Raw genomic sequence first — 20,672 nt, forward strand, 5'->3', positions numbered from 1 at the left:
AATCCTGAGATAGCATCTAAAATGTCTTTAATATGTAATATTATGAAATATAACATGTTATGTAGCTTGTATCAGTTTATGTCAACAATATACTGTGTCTATCTATATTAATATGTTTTATTAATTCATTAATAAACACATATCAAAGTATCAACCAATATAATATATATATGACAGTATCTCAATTTGGGAATATAACCACAATCAAGACATATACCTGGACTATGCCTGTGATTGTCATTTATCTGAAATGGGATCATCAAACATATATGTGTACCTATGTAAAGAAATAATAACAATTCTTCAATTCAATTCACGTAGAACAAACACACAAAACTGAACAGTAAGTTTGACTAATTTACTGTGAATTAGCAACAAACTCAGCAATACCATTACACTGTTTATATGTATAACATGGTATGTGTTCTCATGTTCAACCTGTATGTCAACATAGTTGATGTAACTGTTTCTAATCTGTTGATATCCTATCATACTCTATCATAGGCATTAATAACATAACAATAGTTACTCTGTATTTTAAACTAATTAGATATCCATGTTGTTTTATACTTAATGTATTCATAATACTTCTTTCTTAGGTATATTGTATACCTCAATATCGTGCTACATGTCATGTCATTACTCTCGCAAGTTATCGTACATACTAAATCTATTTAATATGTAGAAAGCAATTCATCCAAAAGTTCAATAAAACAAGTGAGATACTGCATTTAATGGTATGCGTGTTATTAACGTAAATTCACTTACCACAACTTCTAGTCAGAATTACCTTACGGTCGAATTTGTAGGCGGGATTGGTACCGCTTCTGAACTTTTAAAATCACTAGTATTCTGACGACTTAGGCGTAATGCCGGTTAGTCAGGGAGAGAAACACCTCAATGCCTACAATATTCACAATTACCTATCTCTTATTTGTTTTTATAACAATATCAACACTTTCGCTCCCAAAACTCCCGCTGCCTACGTTCAATCATCTGTCATCCACTTGTCAATGTCACATAGATTACTTTGGCTCTGGCCTCTGACGTTCCGTTTCAGGTTACATGATATTGACTTTACCATTTTTAATTAATGGTGCGTCACACGATAGTTAACACTATCTTGACTAATCAGAGCTTAATATAATATATATTTCACTTATTCCTTTTTTAAATAATGGGATAAAAGCATACACAATTATTGCAATTTATTTTAATAACAACATTTGTAGTGATTACGCAAAAGTTTGACGCCAATGAAATACATTGGGAAACAAGGCATAAGAATCAAAATTATATTAAACCGCACATGTTTCTAGTGATTCACTTCATCCATCTCTGAATACATGAGTTGTATTGTGAAAGTATATGAAGCTGCTAAGCTTGTGTGTAAAAGTCCACGTACAACGAATAAAGTCCTGGCATCATTATCATAAGGAACAATCTTACTCTATTTGAACTATGTAGACTACTACTTTCCTTCAATAGGTATTATATTATACACACAATTTGAAAATTATTAATGAGTCACTGCTGCTGCCTAATTACGAATTTAAATTAAGACCTAAATAAATTAGTGCTACAAGAATGTTACGATGTGCGTAATCAAATTTACAAAAGCTACTCGACTGCTCTTTGCAAATATTTACCGACCTCCAGTGACTAGAGGGCTGCTGCAAAAACAGGTCAAGCTCGAGCCACTGTTAAACATTGGGCTCTGTATATTATGTCTAGATTATATAAGCAGTAGACTAATTGTCAAAAATATTTGTACAACTTAGTTTAGTAACCAATCTATGAAGTAACTTATGACTTATGTCTGTGTTTTTGTTACGTAAATGTGATAGTAATAGTGGTGTAGTGGTGTTTAATGTGTAGTGGTGTGTGATAAATCCAGCTTTGGTTATTGCCTAAGCTGTATTTATCCATCCTGATTTAGAAGTATCAAAACATTTACGACAAATTTGGACGATTTCAAAACTGATGACAGAGTTGTAAGTAGGCAATGGTTACTATCTCACCACATTTGATAATACGCTTCAAGATTCCTAACCTAATTTAAGTAAGAATAGCTTTAAAGTCACGGTCTCAAATATGGACTGTTCGTATTGCATATATTAATATGTAATGAACTAAGAATAAAAAAAAATGTAATGAACGGCGGTATTCCAATAATCAATCAATACAGATACAGAGAAAATAATATTTATTTATTTACCTATTTTGGCCATTTTGTTAGTAATATAAAGCCATATAATCAATGTTAGTAAATAAATGAAACGCCCTATCCATATAGTTAATGACTAAAAAGACGGCGATTATAATTAATAATGTTCCATCACTAATATCGATACAATAGTGTTCTTGACATGAAACTTGTAACTTCTATTAGTTGAGCATAAGTTATTAGGTCAAGGTTTCGGCTCTTTTCTTACTGTACCCTCTATACGGCCTCAGTCAGATTAGCGAGTTACCTAATGTAATGGAAAATACTTCAAAAGACGCTCTTTTATAAGCTCGTCTGATATCTCGTAGAGTTTGGCACGTCTGTTTAGCACACTCAGTATCTTGAATTACTCGAAGATGCTTTCAGTTTATACAAATAAATGATGATTAGTATTGCCTGCCATGTCTGCTTTAGCTTCTGTGAGCTTTATTAATTCTTAAATGAAATTATATGTGGTGTTTTGAAATTTGATCTTTGAATTATTTTTTGTTAAAATTTGGAATGATGTATTATAGCAATTATTTTTATTAGATTTTCTAGAACTATATTTCTAGTATTTTTTCTTTTAAAAATCCACTACATTTAACATACGCATACTATTTGAATATACTTTTGTAAACACTACAATAATTATTAATTATATTTTCAAAATTAACTTACCTTTACTCTATCGGTCAGGTTTAAAAATAGAACAGTAAACTCGTTTCGTTGCCTATCGTTCTCTGAGAAAGAGTGATACTCGTTGCTTACACGAAACGCGTTGAATATTAATTTACTTCATAACATCTTGATATATCCTATTTTGTGTTATGTTTAATAATTCCACAAACGGTAGAAGGATTTTTCATATACATATAGGTTGATCTTATTTTTGTTAAATGTAACTTTTGGTTTGCATATACAATCTCATAATTAATCACTTACCTGTGTAGGTTAAGTTTACATTCATAATTGTAGTAAATTTAACTGTTATAGTTCAGTATATTTACTGATAGTGCTTAAAAATGCTAAATTACTAAATTATTGTGTAATTTTATTCTTTCAAGTTATATTGCTACAAAATTTTACAGTAGCCGATAGATATTTCAAACACAACCATTTCATGTTGCATTCTATACGATTGCGAGATTGCTTACTGTGTGATAATCATCACAACTTTATTGCAGTTTGCATTGTATACCTACATAGGTTTCTTTATGAGCAAGATCTGATATTTGCGGTCTACAAAGTCAGTCTGGAATTGCGTACAATACGTTTCTATTCACACCGATTGACTAGAAAATTTTATTGTACTATTTAGGATTCTATATACCACAGGTTTTAAATAGTTTTGTTTAAAACGTTACAATTATGACTATTATATACACTAGTAATAAGAAAGATCCACAGCCGAAAAAAAAGGCGTTGTTGGCGGTTGAAAGGGCAGATTGGTTGTATGTATGTAACGTGCAACCTTTTATCTACCCTTTCAATTTCAAAACAGTCAACTGTAATATAATCAAGCAATCAATCAATCTAGTACACATTATAACCACAGTTATACACATAGATGCCAAATATCTTTGATATTTCGAATTCTAAACTACTAAACTTATACCAAAGTTAAGAACTCTGTTATCCCTATGGCGATAATACTAAAAGTAATCCACCAAATAGTACACTCTACTATTTGGTGGATCACTTTTATAAATATCCTTTGAGTATTTTGATTAAAATGAGAGTTGAACCAAACTGAGGTCCAATTTTGTTAAATAAATTAGCAATTAATAGAAAAGTTTTGATCTTTCAAAATCCCTTGTTTGAATATATCGTTGTCCTATAATTTACTTCTTTGTACTTGGTAACACTGCAATTCTTTATATCTGATTTCGACTGCGACATTTGACGGCTCGATTTACAAGGCAAAATCTTTCTGTCCGTCATGCCGTACGTCACAAGATGGAGACGTCCGCGCGACGCCGCGATCTGATTTCGGCATCTTTTTAAATTTTTGTTCATTTTATTCAAAGTGTTTGCATGGAGATCGGAGCGAAAATGTGCTTGTGGTCAGTTGAATATTTTAACGAGATTTCAAATTATATAACTAATATATATGTATATATAAATAAATATTTAAAATTTAAACTGTCATTTGGCACATTTCATTGTACAGTTAAATATAAATTAAATTGGCAATATAAAATTTTCGTAATAGCTTTTACTTATAAGGATTTCTCAATTTGAATTTTTATTTCTAACGCTTTGAGAATTCTCGAGAGAATTTGCCTTGTTTCCCATTTTAATCCCAAATATCAAGCGGGATATTTTAGACCAGAATTTTCAGCAAAATTCAAGCTCTATCGCTAAAATAATAAAGAAAATATTGCTAAATATTGCTAACAAAATAAAAGTTGAACATGATTAAGTTAGGAAATAACCCGAGAAAAATATTATGATGATCTTTATGGTTTTTGATGAACATTGTGACACACGTCTACATTTATTATTTTTCAAATCAACCTTTATAAAATTATAATCTGACTTCACTTAAGGACAATTGGTAAATTTTTCAAATAATTAGGATCTTTTGTGCTAGTTATCAAGAACATTATCATTTTTAAGCAGCATATTGTGGCTACAACCCCATATTTATGTACGCTAAAATTATGGTGTGATTGGCATTTATAAAGCTAAGTTTCTATTTCACCCTTCTGGATAAAATAACTTTATGAGGCCGCATTATTTAAAGTTATGGATTATATTAATTAATAATGGTGTTACCAAGTGCATGAGCTACTAAGTTTCTACCGATTTATTAACAGCGATCTATCGATACAGTTACCTTACCTGGAACTATAACAATAACTTGTAGCGTACTGTATCGCTTATCACTACCAGTCATGCAACGCTGCTAAATGTATTTACAATCATATTATATACTACTTGAGTAATATAATTTGGCTCTGTTTATGAAGTAGCACGTAGTTGTCACTGAATGTATGTTACAACCTATATGTTACCTGTCTGTCTGTAAGTATTGATTCCAATAATTGAATTTAGACTAACGTTGAATATGTTATGATATGAAAATATATCGAATGGGTGTGTTTATTTTATAAGGTTAATATACTATCATGTATCTGTGTAGAAATAATAGAATCATACTGATTGAAAACGAAATAATCTCGATAAAATATCTGAAGGACTTACGTATATTGTATTATATTGTAAAGCGGTTCACTTTTATTAAAAATTAATCAAAAACATTTTATATGTAGCTTATAGATTGTGTATATTTTATCGTGTGATAAATCTCTACTTTTTCAATATAAATGGACATACTCAGGTTTACAATTTTTCTGAACAGAGGTTGAACCACAACCAATATATAGTGAAGTAGCGTATTAAATCTTTGCGATATCAAAATTCGTGAACATTATTGTTATGTTTGTAATAAATTTCAAAACTATTATTACTCCCAACATGTAATATATTGTTGCTTACAATTAATTAATTCATCTTAAAGTACCGTTTGACTGGTTTGGATTTCTCATATCATGTGTACTAGTACTTACAATTAATTAAGTTATTCTCAAGTACTGTATGAACTGATTATGTAAACAATTCAGACAGTTCAACGCTAATTTGCTCAGTGATTCGATGATCCAATTAACATAGTCGAATAATTATGTGTTATTACATCATAATCAATACATTGTATGTTTAGCATTATTTTGTATATGTGTTTAACATTCACCGAATTCACTATTACTTTAGTACTACTATTATTTTGGTATTTATAAAATAAGATTAATTACTTGAACAAAATACTCGTTGATTCTTATTAAATTGTAAAAAAAACTTTTATTTTAAAGACGTAGAAATTTTGAAATCATTGAAAAGAAAAATATATTATAGCTTCATGAACATGTTTTTATACAAGTTTTTGTCTTTCTTAAGAGTAACCATAATTTTATTCAAATTCATTGGTTCACATACGGTCTTGTTATTTATTTACTTTGTAAGACAATTAACTAGAGTCTTGGAAAGAGTACATGTAAATGTCACAGTTGCGTTTTTCCATCGCATTCAGTGATAAAATAAGGATAAATATAATTTTGACGCATTCAACAAGTACATATAATCTTATTTTTTACACGGTAATGAATAAAAATAAATTCTATTGATGCGTCTATAACGCTGCTTATTCCAACACCAATTAATTAAATATACGGTCACTTAAACGATAAATGGCATCAAGATATGCGCTCGCAGTATATTATCTGATATCACTTAAGTAGTGTCACGTTGAATAAAATCACCAATGTGTGTTGGCAGTGGCTGATCCACTTTTAAATTGGCCACTTACGTATGGGTATAGTGACCGCAAATAAATTAAGTACTAAAATAACAAGTGATGCGGTAGAAGCCTGTGTCAGACAAACTAGGGTCTATGTTGAGAGTTTACAAGGATCCTTTAAGAATAGTGTAGTGGTTTAGTTATTACATGACTTTAAGAGGGTTTTCATATATAGAGTGAGAGTTTATTGCATTATACAAATTATAAATAATGACCTCAATTATATAAATGTAATAATAATTCAAATGAGTAATAAGTAAATAACTGTAATTAAATGAGTTAATAAATTATTATATAAAATCCAGGTGGGTAATATTATTATTACATGTATGTCTTTGGGGATTAATATATTAGTTTAGAGTTGGTAAATTAATCTTTGGTAACGTTAAAATATTTATGGTCTTAAACATAAAAAAGTGGTATATCAACTTTCTATGGTATATTTTAATGAAAAGTAATATTTATAGATAACAGAATGAGACACATAGTTTTTTATATTTTAGTTGATAATATTATAGTTCATTTTTGCGAATAATGTGGAATGACCATAAGTGTACCCATCGAAGTGAAACCGTAGTCAAGTTTTTGCTTGGTAGCGATTACAGTACGCCGTTTTACCTCCTCAGAAGTGGGTTGGGTTACGACTAGCTTTTATTGGCATTCATTCGTTCACTTGTTGAGACGTTTTTCAAAATACCACTTGCAATTTCCCCTTAGCCGTAAAGATAAAAAAATGACTACTCGCAACTACTTTATATAGGCTTGACAGCTGTCGTAAAATTGTTGTAAATCAATCTAAATAAGGTAAAAAGTAAATTTTATAATTAATCCTATAAGTAAATTAATACATATAGTAATCTTTTTTTAATACTAAATAAACAAAATTCGAAATTGTCCCTTAGGTCAAAATTATAAAGTGGCTAATTACAAAGATATACTTTAAAAATGAATAACGGTCTTATACTGGTACATGAACAACGCAATGTATTTCGTGAATTACTCCCCGATTTCGATATCAATATGTATGAGATGATGTTTTAATCATTTACGAATAAATCACATATTTACTTGTTGTTACTAATTATAATATCACATCAAATATTAATTTACATTAGTCAATCTATTTTTCATTTCGGTTACTAATTTACTATATTATGAATTTATGAACTAGAAAGAAAATGTTATAAATTGCAAATTTCTATAGCTTACAGGAACCCCTTATAGTATTATTAGTGGCCAGTAAACCAGTAATTCTTGTATAACAGAAGCCATGGCATTTGTTTCTCCAATGGACACGTTAATAAAATTCCAATTGACGGAGCGTAATATTGCGTGATACGTAATCAACAGTTTTATTCGGCGATACCGCCGCCTTGATTTTGGGCTTCATCCTTGTTGCATATCGAGCTCATTCTTCATTTGAATATCTTTTCGTCTCGGCTTCTCTGTTGACGCTGATTAAATTCAACATGTCTGAAAATTTATATTGAATCGCGCTGTCATCATTTGTTTTCCTTTTTATTGGGACTGAATTCCTTGTATATTTTTTCTCTCTTTAGATACTAAACGTTTAGTTGTAGTCAATATGTAAATTATGAAATTTCGTAGACAGCTGCTAGTTAGACCGGAGGTCAGTAATTAACAGGCGAGATCAACAAGCCCCTCGATGCTAATGGGCCCTATCCACGTCAAAGGGCTAAAAGGCGTTAGAGCGCGTCTGTCCGAATAATGGGCCAAGTTGTAGTACCCTTCCCGTGCTCAAGCGGGGCGTCCTGGTCGAAGTGGCGGAGTACATGGCACGACCTAAGCTGACCCTCGTCAAATGCTCGATTAGCTTAACGTATACACACTAATTATTTTTTTTACGATTTACTCCCTACGAAGCTCAATCTTCGAGTTCCCTCAATCGACGTCATTTATATCTTTGGCATCTCGCCCACGCACAACAATGTATCGAAATTGAATTTCCGTACGTGGCGTGTCGACTTATTGATTGCGGAGGAGAATGTAGGAAATCCTTTATTTTTATACTTTCCCAAGCGACTGAATGCGTGTGGTAGTCATTATTGCTCGTTTCTATATCTTTGTATTTAACCTTAATGTCTACTATCGTTATCGCGCACGAGCCCATCTCAACTTGAATATGACAGACAAACATGACATTCACACATTATGAAATACTAATTAATAAGTTAGGAATGATAAGGGGTATCGCTGCCGAAGCGGTTACTCATAACTACACTGAAGCCATATTAAGATAAAGATTGACATTCCAATTATTAGTATTCAAGGGAGAATATACAACTAGTTATATTTCATACGTTTTTATCGATCCCTGATAATCAATAAAATTGAACCACGTCCAAGTGAAATTACAGTAATAAATATAGCAGCAATTCAAATAAGCTATTATTGTCGGTACTTATATGAAGACGTATAATGAGATTTAGAAAATATGACATCATAAATAAAATATACAATACAACAAACTATTAAAACTCAAAACTGTTGTACAGTGCAGACATTTTACGACGTCGCCTTGTTGGTATTTCAATGTAAATACATTTGATAAATATGACAATAAAGTCAAACAATAAAATTTTAGACCTAATTCGTTTTTATGAAGAAGAGTATTTATTATGTTGTACAAGCCTCTTGTAAAACTGGGTGAAGTTATTAAGAGACAAATTGTTGGATTTTGGTCTAGCAACATTCATAAAGTCATAGTAATAGTAATATAAATATACTGAAAAGAAATTTTAGAATATACCTGGTGCGGTATATTATAAGTTTTCTTGTGCTTGCAAAAAAATGCTTATTTTATTATTAAGTATTCAGTCTTTCTAACTCTTCTAGTTTTATATGTTTATTTTATATAAATAATAATAATGGAATTTCAAAGGCATAACTAATACTTATTCAATTAGATTAGCAGTCTGTAATAATTTGTCGAGGTTCAAAAGAGAAGTCTGTATTCATTGAATTTTATTCCGTGACAATTAACTAGAAAGGCTACACTGTGATTAAATGAAGTAACTGAGCTCAAATATGCTATTTTTAGAAAATACAATGGACACGTTTATTTCCAACAGTGAACAATTTAAATGCATATAATGATAACGAATAATTAATATATCATCCCATACCATATTAAATTTAATATTTTTAACTTCCCATATCAACAGTAATTTCAGGTATCACTTGTATATTGATGAATTTATTTATATATAAATGATAGTCTATATTTATAAGTAGTGAGTAGATAAATAACGATTAAATGCTACAATATTCTGTACAAAGTACCTACTTATTTATTTATAATTATGTATGTACTATCTTTGTTAATTAGTCACTAAATAATAAAAAACCCTATACGTCGCGATATGATTCCATATGACTGACTACACATAAATCGTAACTACAATTTCGTTACAAAACATGAAACCGTGTTTTAGTGTTATTATTAAATAAAGACCGGGTTGATCAAAATTTTATTATTTAATTTCGCATTATTGACTGTTTGAATAATTAGCAATCGAATGAACGCCGAGTGCAATTGTTTTGTTTGTCAATGCAGTTGTTAATTTTTCATTCGATCGTCGTGCATCATTTATTATTTCAGTTTATCCATTTAAACCTTAATTATATTTCGATCGAGTTCATTTCGTTTACTTCAGTTACTGTGTACGTTTTATTATTAGGTACTGAATTATTGGGCATTGTTTACCTGAAGCTGGGTATTAATCACTTTGTTTTCATTAAATTCGTACACGAACTGTTATAATATTACGAAAAGGATTTTTTTTTCACATTAATCACTCCTGCTAAGCGTTTCCCCGTCTTTTGTTATTAGCACAATTTGCGAAATATAGGTGGGTATCTTTAATTACAGCTATTTGTGTTCACCGCCACGTAAAATTATTCAAATTACGCTTAATTTAATGTTCTTTAAGCAACGAATTGCCGCGTATTTTTCCCCGTGTCGTGTTAATGGCCGATTCTTGAATTAAATTCGACGATCGTAAATTCACCTGTACAATGTAACATAAACAAAACTTATCTTCAAAAGCAACGACCTATCTTGAATTTATAATTTTGTCTGATTTCATGGTAGCTGTTTCGTGCCTTATCTGTCTTTAAATAATATTATAGTTATTATCAACATATGCATTTATATATTGCTTTTTTTTATCTATAGCCTAGTTTTATTAAGTTTCATAATAATATCGACTACCTTTTAAGATGAATTATTGAAAAAAGAAAACCATAATTTCGTGTAATAAAACTGAAAAAAAGGCAATTAATGTTAAAGTTAAAGCTTAAGCTAAAGATGCAGTTTTATTGTCGTTTTCATACTAATAGAATATTACGAGTAATAATTAATAATAAAGGGTCTATTACTAATTATTAAATAAACTTTATAAAATATTGATGTTCTGTAGTTTTTAAACAAATTATTATAAAACTAATACATTTATATACATACATTATAATATTTAGTAAAAATATACGAGTATAATAATGCAAACTAATAGAAATCTTTTGTTTACCTGAGTCGTGTTTGATAGAACTCTTTGAAGATTGTGACATTAATTGTGATCATTTCTTCTTATAGAGAGAGTGTATATTTCTATAAAGTAATCGAAAAAATCAAATAGTAGCAACTCTTAGGAACTCATTTAAGAGTAGTAGTCCATGCTTGCATGATTTCCACTTCAAACAGCACTTTTAATACACTATCCAAGTGCCTGGTAACTAGTAACCCGGAATGTTTCCACTTTGTCCCGCTACCATTCCACATTGCAACCACCAATTTTAATTCTTACTGCCATTGAATATAAGATGCTGCCATAAAATTTTATGCACAAGCAATGCCACGCTTAGCTTTTCCCATTTAACTTCTCTGGTATCGTTGGGTTTGATAATTTTGCACAAAGTTCGTGCAGTTGTTAATAAAATACGAAGTCGTTATGAACTTAAAATGTTTCATTTGTGACTTGTTACGTAACGTTGAGTATGTACCTAATAAAATATATGTGTTGTAGTTCAGTATGGTATAATGTAAAAGTAATGTTCAAAACATAATATCATTGATTTGTTGCTTAGTTGTTGTGTTATTTAAAAGGTATAAACTGTATGAACTTCATTTACGGAAAACCTTGTTTTAGTCTAACCATAACCTGGTAGATAATGACGTAACTGATAAGTAGGTAACCAGATAAAATATAGTTGTATAATACTTTGACAATTTTTTATAAAAATAATGAGATATTACTCTATTCCCAATTTATGAATTCGTATCAACAATATATTCCCAAATGTTTTAATTATAAATTAAATGATACATATTTTGTTTTATATATTTTCAGGTAAAAATTAATATAAATTGTGGTACTAAAATTATTGATAGATCCATATATATCAAAGAATAGGTGATTTTTACTAATATAAACGCTGGATCTCCGAAAACGAATTGTGCTTCATGTGGGACATAAAATAGCTGTTCACAACTCTGAACACGAACGCTACTCGTATGTTTGACACACGGTAGCTGTAACAATGTTCAGACAATGCAACCCCGCGATTGAGTTAGAAAATCGCATCGCATTGTATACGATACCTAATCGAAATTCACGTCACAGAATTAGTGATAAGAATTTGGAAATGCCCCAAAATTAGAGCCTGATATTGATAATGCATGTTTCGATATTGTAATAAATAATAATTCGGTATAGTGACGTACCTGAAGATACATTACATGATGTCACCACAAACTTCATCCCTAAGAAGCCGTTTAAGCATATCTAAACGGCTTAGGGATGAAGTTTGTGGATATGCAGACTCCCTGTACATTTGAGAATAATTGATATTCTCTATTTTTTAATTATTTGTGTACACTTTTTATAAATTTACTTCCTTTATATATTCGTTTCATCTTTCAGAATTATTTGTAGAACATTAAATGCATTTTCAGCCAGCCAAACGTTATCATGTACACTGAAACGTGAAAGTACTTGTTTATGTAATTGAAATATCAAACAATCTGACAGCCTATAGGATAATGAACGGTAACTGTCGCCTACATATATGAACAGCTCTACGAACATCACGATTTCATGCGAAGCTGTATTTTTACTGTCTTAATCCCACCAAATAATCCCTTGTATATAAATACATAGACTAGTAAGCAGATGATTTTTTACAAAGTTTACCTCGCATATTATATCTCAATGATAATGAGCTTAAAAATAATAAGACATATAAAGTATCTATAAATGAATGCATATCCTTTAAATATATATCTGCGTGGGACACAACTGTGTTCTGGCACCGGCATCATACGCGACTGCACAAACCAAGGTAATGACGTTAAATGTTACAATGTTGCAAATCCAGTTGGACACAAATTGGCAGCTCTCTTGCTAACTATTACGGTTTTATTAATACTACTTCGTAGTATCTACTGTTACATTTTCTGTACTTATATCACGGACCAATCTGGAACAAACTAGGGCACAAATGTTTGCAGATTTTCATGAAACTGTTTTCGACCGAATTTCAAAAGAAGGAGGTTCTTTGTTTGATTATATTGTCAAGTTCTTTTTATTGTGTATCGTCACTAATCCAATGGATTTTTATTTTGCAGTCGACTATTCTCTCTAATAGTTTCAAGTCAGACTTTATAATATTAAAATTGATGGACTTCACTATTTTGTTTTCTTTTATTTAATTTAGCTACAATTACAGCGTGTGAAACTATAAACATTCTTTGTGCAAAACTACTGTCACTATTAAGAGTTCTATGAATTTAATCCGCTGATCCAATATCGGTTGGTAGCTAATCTAATAAGACTTTCATATCATCAACGTCATCATTTCTTCTACTACCGTACACTCTTATTACATTAACATCTCTACAACTTTGCGGTCGCCCACAGGCTGAAAAATTTATTTTCAATAACATACTAACTTAATTCCACTCATAATATATCATTATCTCATACTAACCAGTTTTCAGGCAAAATATAGATAGTTGTATTCATATGCATTAATTTTAATATCATACTTGCGGTCTGTCTGTCGTCACGTGGCTGTCGTAGTCTATGAAAACTTGGGACATAAGTGACACAACTTTTGTCGACCCTAGTGACATGTAGATCTTGAGTGACTGTACCCAGTAATTTAGTATTAAAAGGACGTTTTACGTAAAGAATAAGAACTGTTATTTCGATGTCTTTAACTCTGTCTGATTAGACGTTACTCACAATCACAATACAAGTTGTACAACAAATTCAATGTTCCGGTAATTTCGTTTTAAATGAAAAGAATTGCTGTATTGTATACCACTGCATACAAGAGAAAATAATAAATATTTTTAAATGTTTCCATCCTGTATCATGTTGAAAGACAGTGAAATGAATTTAAACAATTTTATTCCTTATTACCAATTTAGAAGGTAAATATTTACTGATCTAATTTTGAATTATGCAATATAAAAGTAGTCCATCATGCTCATGACAATGACCACTACGGAGTTGGTCATTCTTGTACTAAAAATCGACAAGTCAATATGTATGCATGTAATATGTAATAAAAATGCCTAATTAGGCGTTTTACCTATTCACCTGTTTTACGTATAGGTAATTACCTATTCTTATTAGTAGTTGCTATTAGGTATTACCTACAAGGTTTATTCAAAGTTACTGATTTCAACGAAATGGCCGTTAAGGTTGTTACTTAATGTAATTGTGCAACGTAGACCTACAAAGGCAATGTAGATCTACATTGCCTTTTGGCATGGCCTATTGGCATGTAGATCTACATTGCCTTTTGTTGTAGAGATCAACACTTAAATAATCCCTCCTCTTCTTTTGATTTTCCTCATCAATTGTCTATACATCTTCAAGTTACATAATACTTGCCAACGTTTTGATGTAAATGAGTTACTTTTGTTTTTTATAGATGTCCTTACTGTGGTTTCAATCATCCCATTAAACTCCGAAAAGTCCGTTATTTTCATTTAATAAATTATTTAATATGCATTAAATTTATAATGCCTTGTTTACAACTGCGTAAACTTAATTTAACTCTATTTAGTAGCAACTGAGTATCATATGTAATAATGTTTTAAACTAAATTAACATCTAATCGCCATTGTGCCGTTGAAACGGCACGATGGCCGTAACTTTGTATCTAGACAATTCACGGTGCCATTTTATTACTGCGTAGTTTTGGCTCGTTTGTTGCACATCCAGTTGTGTGACAACGAACCCAGTTAATATCGTTAAATGGTACATTGTTGCATGTGCATGCAGCAAAAGTAGCCTCTGTAGTGTCCTAACGTCTGGTGTAGACCACTTTGAATTTAGAATTGGCTCACAAACTCAGATACATTGTTTTGTCGAGTTTCGGAAATACACAGGTATTAGAAATGTAGCGTTTATAAAGTAGTTCTGTTGTGTTTCAGAAGCACAACTTTTTGAATCGGTTCATTTATAACAATTTTGGTATCTAATTATATTTTGCAAACGGAACGGGTTGGACGTTAGTCACTTTCAATATTGTTGCACCTTAAAGAAAAATTGTCTCTATTAGCATGTATATATATTTTAAAACTATTGGCATTTACAACAAAGTCTCCTGCCGCGTTTGCCTTTAGGTATATCCTAATCATCTTAAAAATTAGTAAACGGTAATGGTTTTCATCACACACGAAAGGAGTAATTTCTAAGAAAGAATTTGGGGTACAATTCGATAAAGTTTTGTGTATATCAAAATCTCGTGTAAAACGGGGCTTACTTGGGGGGCATAAATTAAGCAAAAGACAATAACACATTTAGATTAAAGTTTAAGGTACAGAATTTAGTATGGTTATTCTGAGGGTAAGAAAAAATTTTGAAGACATACTTTTATTTTTCAATTTAAAATATATTGCCAGGTCTATAAGAGCTGTTTGTCTCTGGTGAACTAATATAATGAAGTAAGAAATTCACTTAAAGTTATTAAAATCCAATAGTGTCGCCGCAGTGCTATTATAACTTAATTGAAACCTAACTGTGGTCAGAGTTTGAAAACTGAGGAGAGTTTATCAGTATTATACACAGGTACATACTTATTTATTTACATAGTTAAGGTCTAGAGTAGGTACCTACTATATAATTGTTACTTTTAGTACAGAATGTATATTTAGTTGAAAAATAGATAGTTACAATTTTATACAGCGCCATCTAGACCCAAACTAAATAGAGCTTATGCGATGAATAAAATGTAATAAAATAAAAACCTTTCGTTCTAAATCAGCCCATGTTTTATTAATAGATAGTTGGTGGATATGCATGTAAAACATACATAACGTATGTTTTACATATACGTCACAAACAATACTACATACTCATACAATGTTTGTAATTCCTATATGGAATGTACTATTTTGGTGTTATATAAAAATAGTTAATATTGATAAATTATTCTTATTATACCATTATTATACCATTCCTTCATGCTGATACTATTGACAATTAATATACTGACATATAAAATATATTTGTTTCAGTACGGAATGGTTACTCGTGCGTACCTGTAGCACTCTCGGAGGGACTGGATATTAAATTGGGAACAGCTGTTACGGATATACAGTACGGAGGACCAGGAGTCACGGTGAAAGCTGTCAACCCCCGAGCACCGAATCAGCCTCAGGTTTTCAAAGGTAGCAATTATAAGTATTATAGTAATAAAGGTAGCAAGTAAAGTAACAATTATATACGTGTGAATTTCAGAAGATTATAAAGCTTGTTAGGTCCCTTGAAAAAGTACAGAGCATCGTGATTTTATAAGGTTACGAAACAGGTTAAAAATATATAATACCTGAGATAACATTTTACATTTCTGACAAATTCTTCTGTGGATCACCATTAACAAATTAGTCAAGGCGATGACGGTTGACTCGTCTCATTCCGTAATGAATTTCAATGTGTAAACTGAAATGTACACAAATTTGTTAATGGCAGAAAAATCAAAGTGCCATAGAGAATCTTTGTCTTTTCGTAAAATCTTTCTTTACATAAGTAAGTTCTTCGTACATTATCCATTTTCAAAATTTATCCATAGACGCTAGTTTTTTGGTCTTTTCTGCTATGCTTACAGTTGTGTACGTGTTTCTTTCTAATAAAGTAAAAATGTCGGTTTTAGGTTAAGAATAGTTCTAAGATTGTATTACACAAAAAAGGTTTTAATTGGTATAATGAAAATGAATGCAAAAACTATTACAAAGCCATTTCAAATCAAAGACGGCGTTTTTAGGTTTTATATATTTAAAAAATAGAGTTGGAATTAATATCGTCCCTTTTTAAATTACTTGAAAAATAATACATTTTCATTCATAACGATGCACAAATTTTGTCAAAACACGCTTCATATTGATTTTAGCCGTAGGCCAACATCCATATTGTTACAAGAATTCGTATTTCCCGTCCCAAATAGAAAAATCAAATTCATGTGGCCGTAATATTAAAGAAGTGTCGTTTGGTAAAAAAACAAAGCATGATAATGGGCGTTATGAGAAAAATCCACAACGCCGTCGGCGGCTCCTTGTCATTTCTTTGTCGCGAAATGATTTGCAATTCTAACGCGTTAATTTCGCTTTGATGAGGTTCAGGCGCAAAAATACGGTCGAGCCGCGTTGACCCGTTGCCTCCCCTCTCCCCCTGATGTGCCTCGCCTTAGGCCCTTCCGTCACATTTGCATACAGGCGGAGTCTATTGTGGAAGAGGCAGTTAGATGTTTGAGAGGCGGTGCTATTGTCTGGCTAGTTTTAGGTTCCGCTGTGTAGCTAGTAATTACATGTCAGATATTTCAAGTATGCATATATATTAAATTCTAATTTATTAAAAGGATGTCTGGAATAATTTTATTGCAATTTCAGTTACTCGTATTGCATTTCGTTTATTAACCAGAATTAATTGTAATTATGGTTTTAGAATTGATAATGAGTATATGACAATCCTGGTGTTGCCAGATTTTTATATAACTACGAACATTTTATATCAAAATTGTTACAAATCAATTTGCTTTTTAACATAATTAGACTTGTATATATATTCTAATATAAGTGTGTACAGGACATGATATACAATCCAAATATAATTGATATGTATCAGTATCACCCTTGTGGGTGTGATAGCTAATAAAAAATAACATAATAAATTCTATTCACTGCAACTTTAAACCTTGGCAAATCACGTGATGAATTATTATTTTTCTCTTATTTGAATAGAATTTCAATTTTATATGTAACATTGTCCATAGTTTTATTCAATCATTATACTGATATATGTATGAGCCAGGCCGGAAATATAAGTGAAATTAAACCACTTATACAAAACTTTTTAGAAAAATAAATATCTACTCTGCCTGTATCGTATCTACCTTTGTACTTTTCGAAGATCACATGTTCGTAATCAAGGCAAAGAGCTCTTTAGCATGTAAAAGGTTAGGTAGAGGATGCTTTGTTCGGACAAACTTTTGCTTTCACACTGATTGCTTTGCCGGCCGCTTCATTTGGCTATCTCCCTATATTCGGAACTGTGGAAGATTTGAATTCGATTCCCCATTTAGAGCAATGGATTGGATTGCTACCCAAATAGTTAAAGGTCGCTTAATTAATTTCCTATAGGTAATTAATGGGACTAGGTACTTTTGTGGAAAACAGGTCATTGGAGTGTTTACCTTTGGGTTCTCGGGTGAGACCTACTAGTATTATGAATATGTAAGTTTCTAAATATATTTAGGTGTTTGTACTCATTCATACTTAAAGGTTTAGATTGATTTCATTGTAATTTGATACACAAATAATTCATACTTTTAAATTAACGAAGAATTTTTTTAATACATATGGATGACGCCGTGTGACACTACTAGTGATTGTGTAAAATAATTATAAGAAAACTTAAAATTTTAGTCTATTGGTGTATATCATTACTTGCATCTTATAATGCAGAATAAATGGCGAGAAAACAATGTATGTTGAGTGACTACGTATATACGTTACGTATGTATACACATAGCTAAATAATGGTAATATTGTTATTATAAAATATATCAAATATACCTATGTATATAAATGTGTCAAGAAATCACAAACGTAAATTCATGTATTGTTTGATTTACGTTGTTTTAGCTGTGAAACAAAATATTAGACTTATGACAGTTCCTATACCTCTTTTTTAAACTTTTAAGACTTGTAATTTTTATTTACAGGTGATGTAGTATTGTGCACTCTACCTTTAGGTGTACTGAAAGTGGCAGTGGCGAATAATGGCCAAAACCAGCAAAACTTTGTGAAGTTTGATCCACCGTTGCCCGATTGGAAGGTCCGTTACCAATTTCTATATATTTTTAGGATAAATCAAACAAACAAAATAAATATTCATATAATTGTCTATTCTTATTACTCACACACTTGTTAAATGTATACCTCGAGTGCATATTTGACTAAATTAATCTATTAACACTATTATTATTATACTTACACGTATACGTACATTTTTCCATTGTGTATATTTAAGATGTAGTGTTATATTTAGGTGGCCGCTATAAAACGTTTGGGTTACGGAAACTTGAACAAAGTCGTATTATGTTTTGAGCGTACCTTTTGGGATCCAAGCGCTAATCTCTTCGGACATGTTGGAACTACAACAGCTAGTAGAGGTAAGATTTTTGTTTTTTCCATAACATATTTTCCTAAGAATTAAAAGTAGACAGTGAAATTAACATGTTTAAAAATACCCAAAAATTTATAATTTAAAAATTAACCCTAGCACAAGTAATTATTAACGTTACAAGATTTTTTCCAAATTCCATTCTCTTACTTATGAGATGGGTTTTAACGTTGTCGTCTCTTATGAATTCCTACGAATAGAAATCGTAGTCATATATTTTTTAACCTAACCTTTATTACGTCAAATAGAGCCAAACAATTATGTACTGAATTAAACTTTGTAAAAGTTATTAATTCGGTAATGTTGTTTCGATATTTTATTTAGTTACTAATATATTTATGTAACCATTTAAATTGTTTGTAGTCCCACCGTAATCGTTCACAGTTTATGTAGTATTTCATAATTCTGATATTGAGCGACGTCGAGCTTACCTACCTCCGGTAGCTCGATATTAATGTAAAACTACCACTAAATCCCCGCAAATTAACCGAGCCTCTCGTAACCTCCCTAAAGACCCGCACCGTAAATTATTTTCCGGTGTAAATAGTGTAAAACGCAGAACACCGGTGGCCGCGATAACGAATTAAAAGCTGAATAATTTAACGCTACTCAGGAACCCTGAGGGGGAGCTGCTTGCAATAAATCACAGCAACGAGCCAAGACAAGCTTTTTTTTCACGTTATGCTTTAGTTCACCTCCTTAGTCTTTGTTGTGTGTTCTGCTAACTTCATTAAGGCCCCCACGTTCGTTCTGGGAAAGCCGGAACAATGTACATTAGCTTTGTGATTTTTTAATCGTGGCCAATTTAACGTTTTCGGGCTTGTTCGTGTTTAAAGAGTGCTATCTGATGTGGTGTTATCGTTCGATGTCACTCCGAGAATTATGTGAGAACGTGACCGCCGTACTTGCTTATAGTAAGATCTAAGAATCTATAGCTTTATAAGAGATATAATTTATTCTTTATATAATATTCATGTTTGTTCAAGTTATTATTCTTTTAATTCCTATATCGGTACTTTTTTATGTCTAAATAAATATTTTTTTGTAATAGTTGAAATAGTAAATATATATGATAATGTGAAGTGGTAGTTGAACTTTAGTCTCAATTCCAACAAGCTTAAACTTACCAACTAGCCAGCTTGTGACCTAAAATTTGCACACGCTAACTAATTATTATCGGTATAGTACTCAGTTAATAGCAGTTGTAACTAGCAATTATTTCATAAATTATTGCAGTTGGTAATACAATAATTTATAGAATAATTACTAGGTATTTTCTAACTTTGTTAAAGTCCTATGAATTTTCATATCAATTTTATCATACAGTTCTGTTTTTAAAACGATTCTAAATAAAACACTGACAAGTTTTTCTATAATTTGACGACCTCGG

The 20,672-nt window shown here is 31.0% G+C and overlaps 1 protein-coding gene across 1 annotated transcript in view; it reads left to right on the forward strand.

Moving 5' to 3' along the window:
• The window catches only part of LOC131850979 (lysine-specific histone demethylase 1A), a 326,513-nt gene that overhangs the window by 300,971 nt on the left and 4,870 nt on the right, over positions 1-20,672 (forward strand). Inside the window, exons 11-13 of the mRNA XM_059201397.1 lie at positions 16,120-16,272; positions 18,822-18,934; positions 19,148-19,271. Of these exons, the coding sequence (XP_059057380.1) occupies positions 16,120-16,272; positions 18,822-18,934; positions 19,148-19,271 (390 nt within the window). The remainder of the gene's footprint in view (positions 1-16,119; positions 16,273-18,821; positions 18,935-19,147; positions 19,272-20,672) is intronic.

The sequence above is a fragment of the Achroia grisella genome, unplaced genomic scaffold (assembly GCF_030625045.1).
Source record: "Achroia grisella isolate CSIRO2021 unplaced genomic scaffold, CSIRO_AGI_Agris_v1 utg780, whole genome shotgun sequence".
Classification (NCBI taxonomy): domain Eukaryota; kingdom Metazoa; phylum Arthropoda; class Insecta; order Lepidoptera; family Pyralidae; genus Achroia; species Achroia grisella.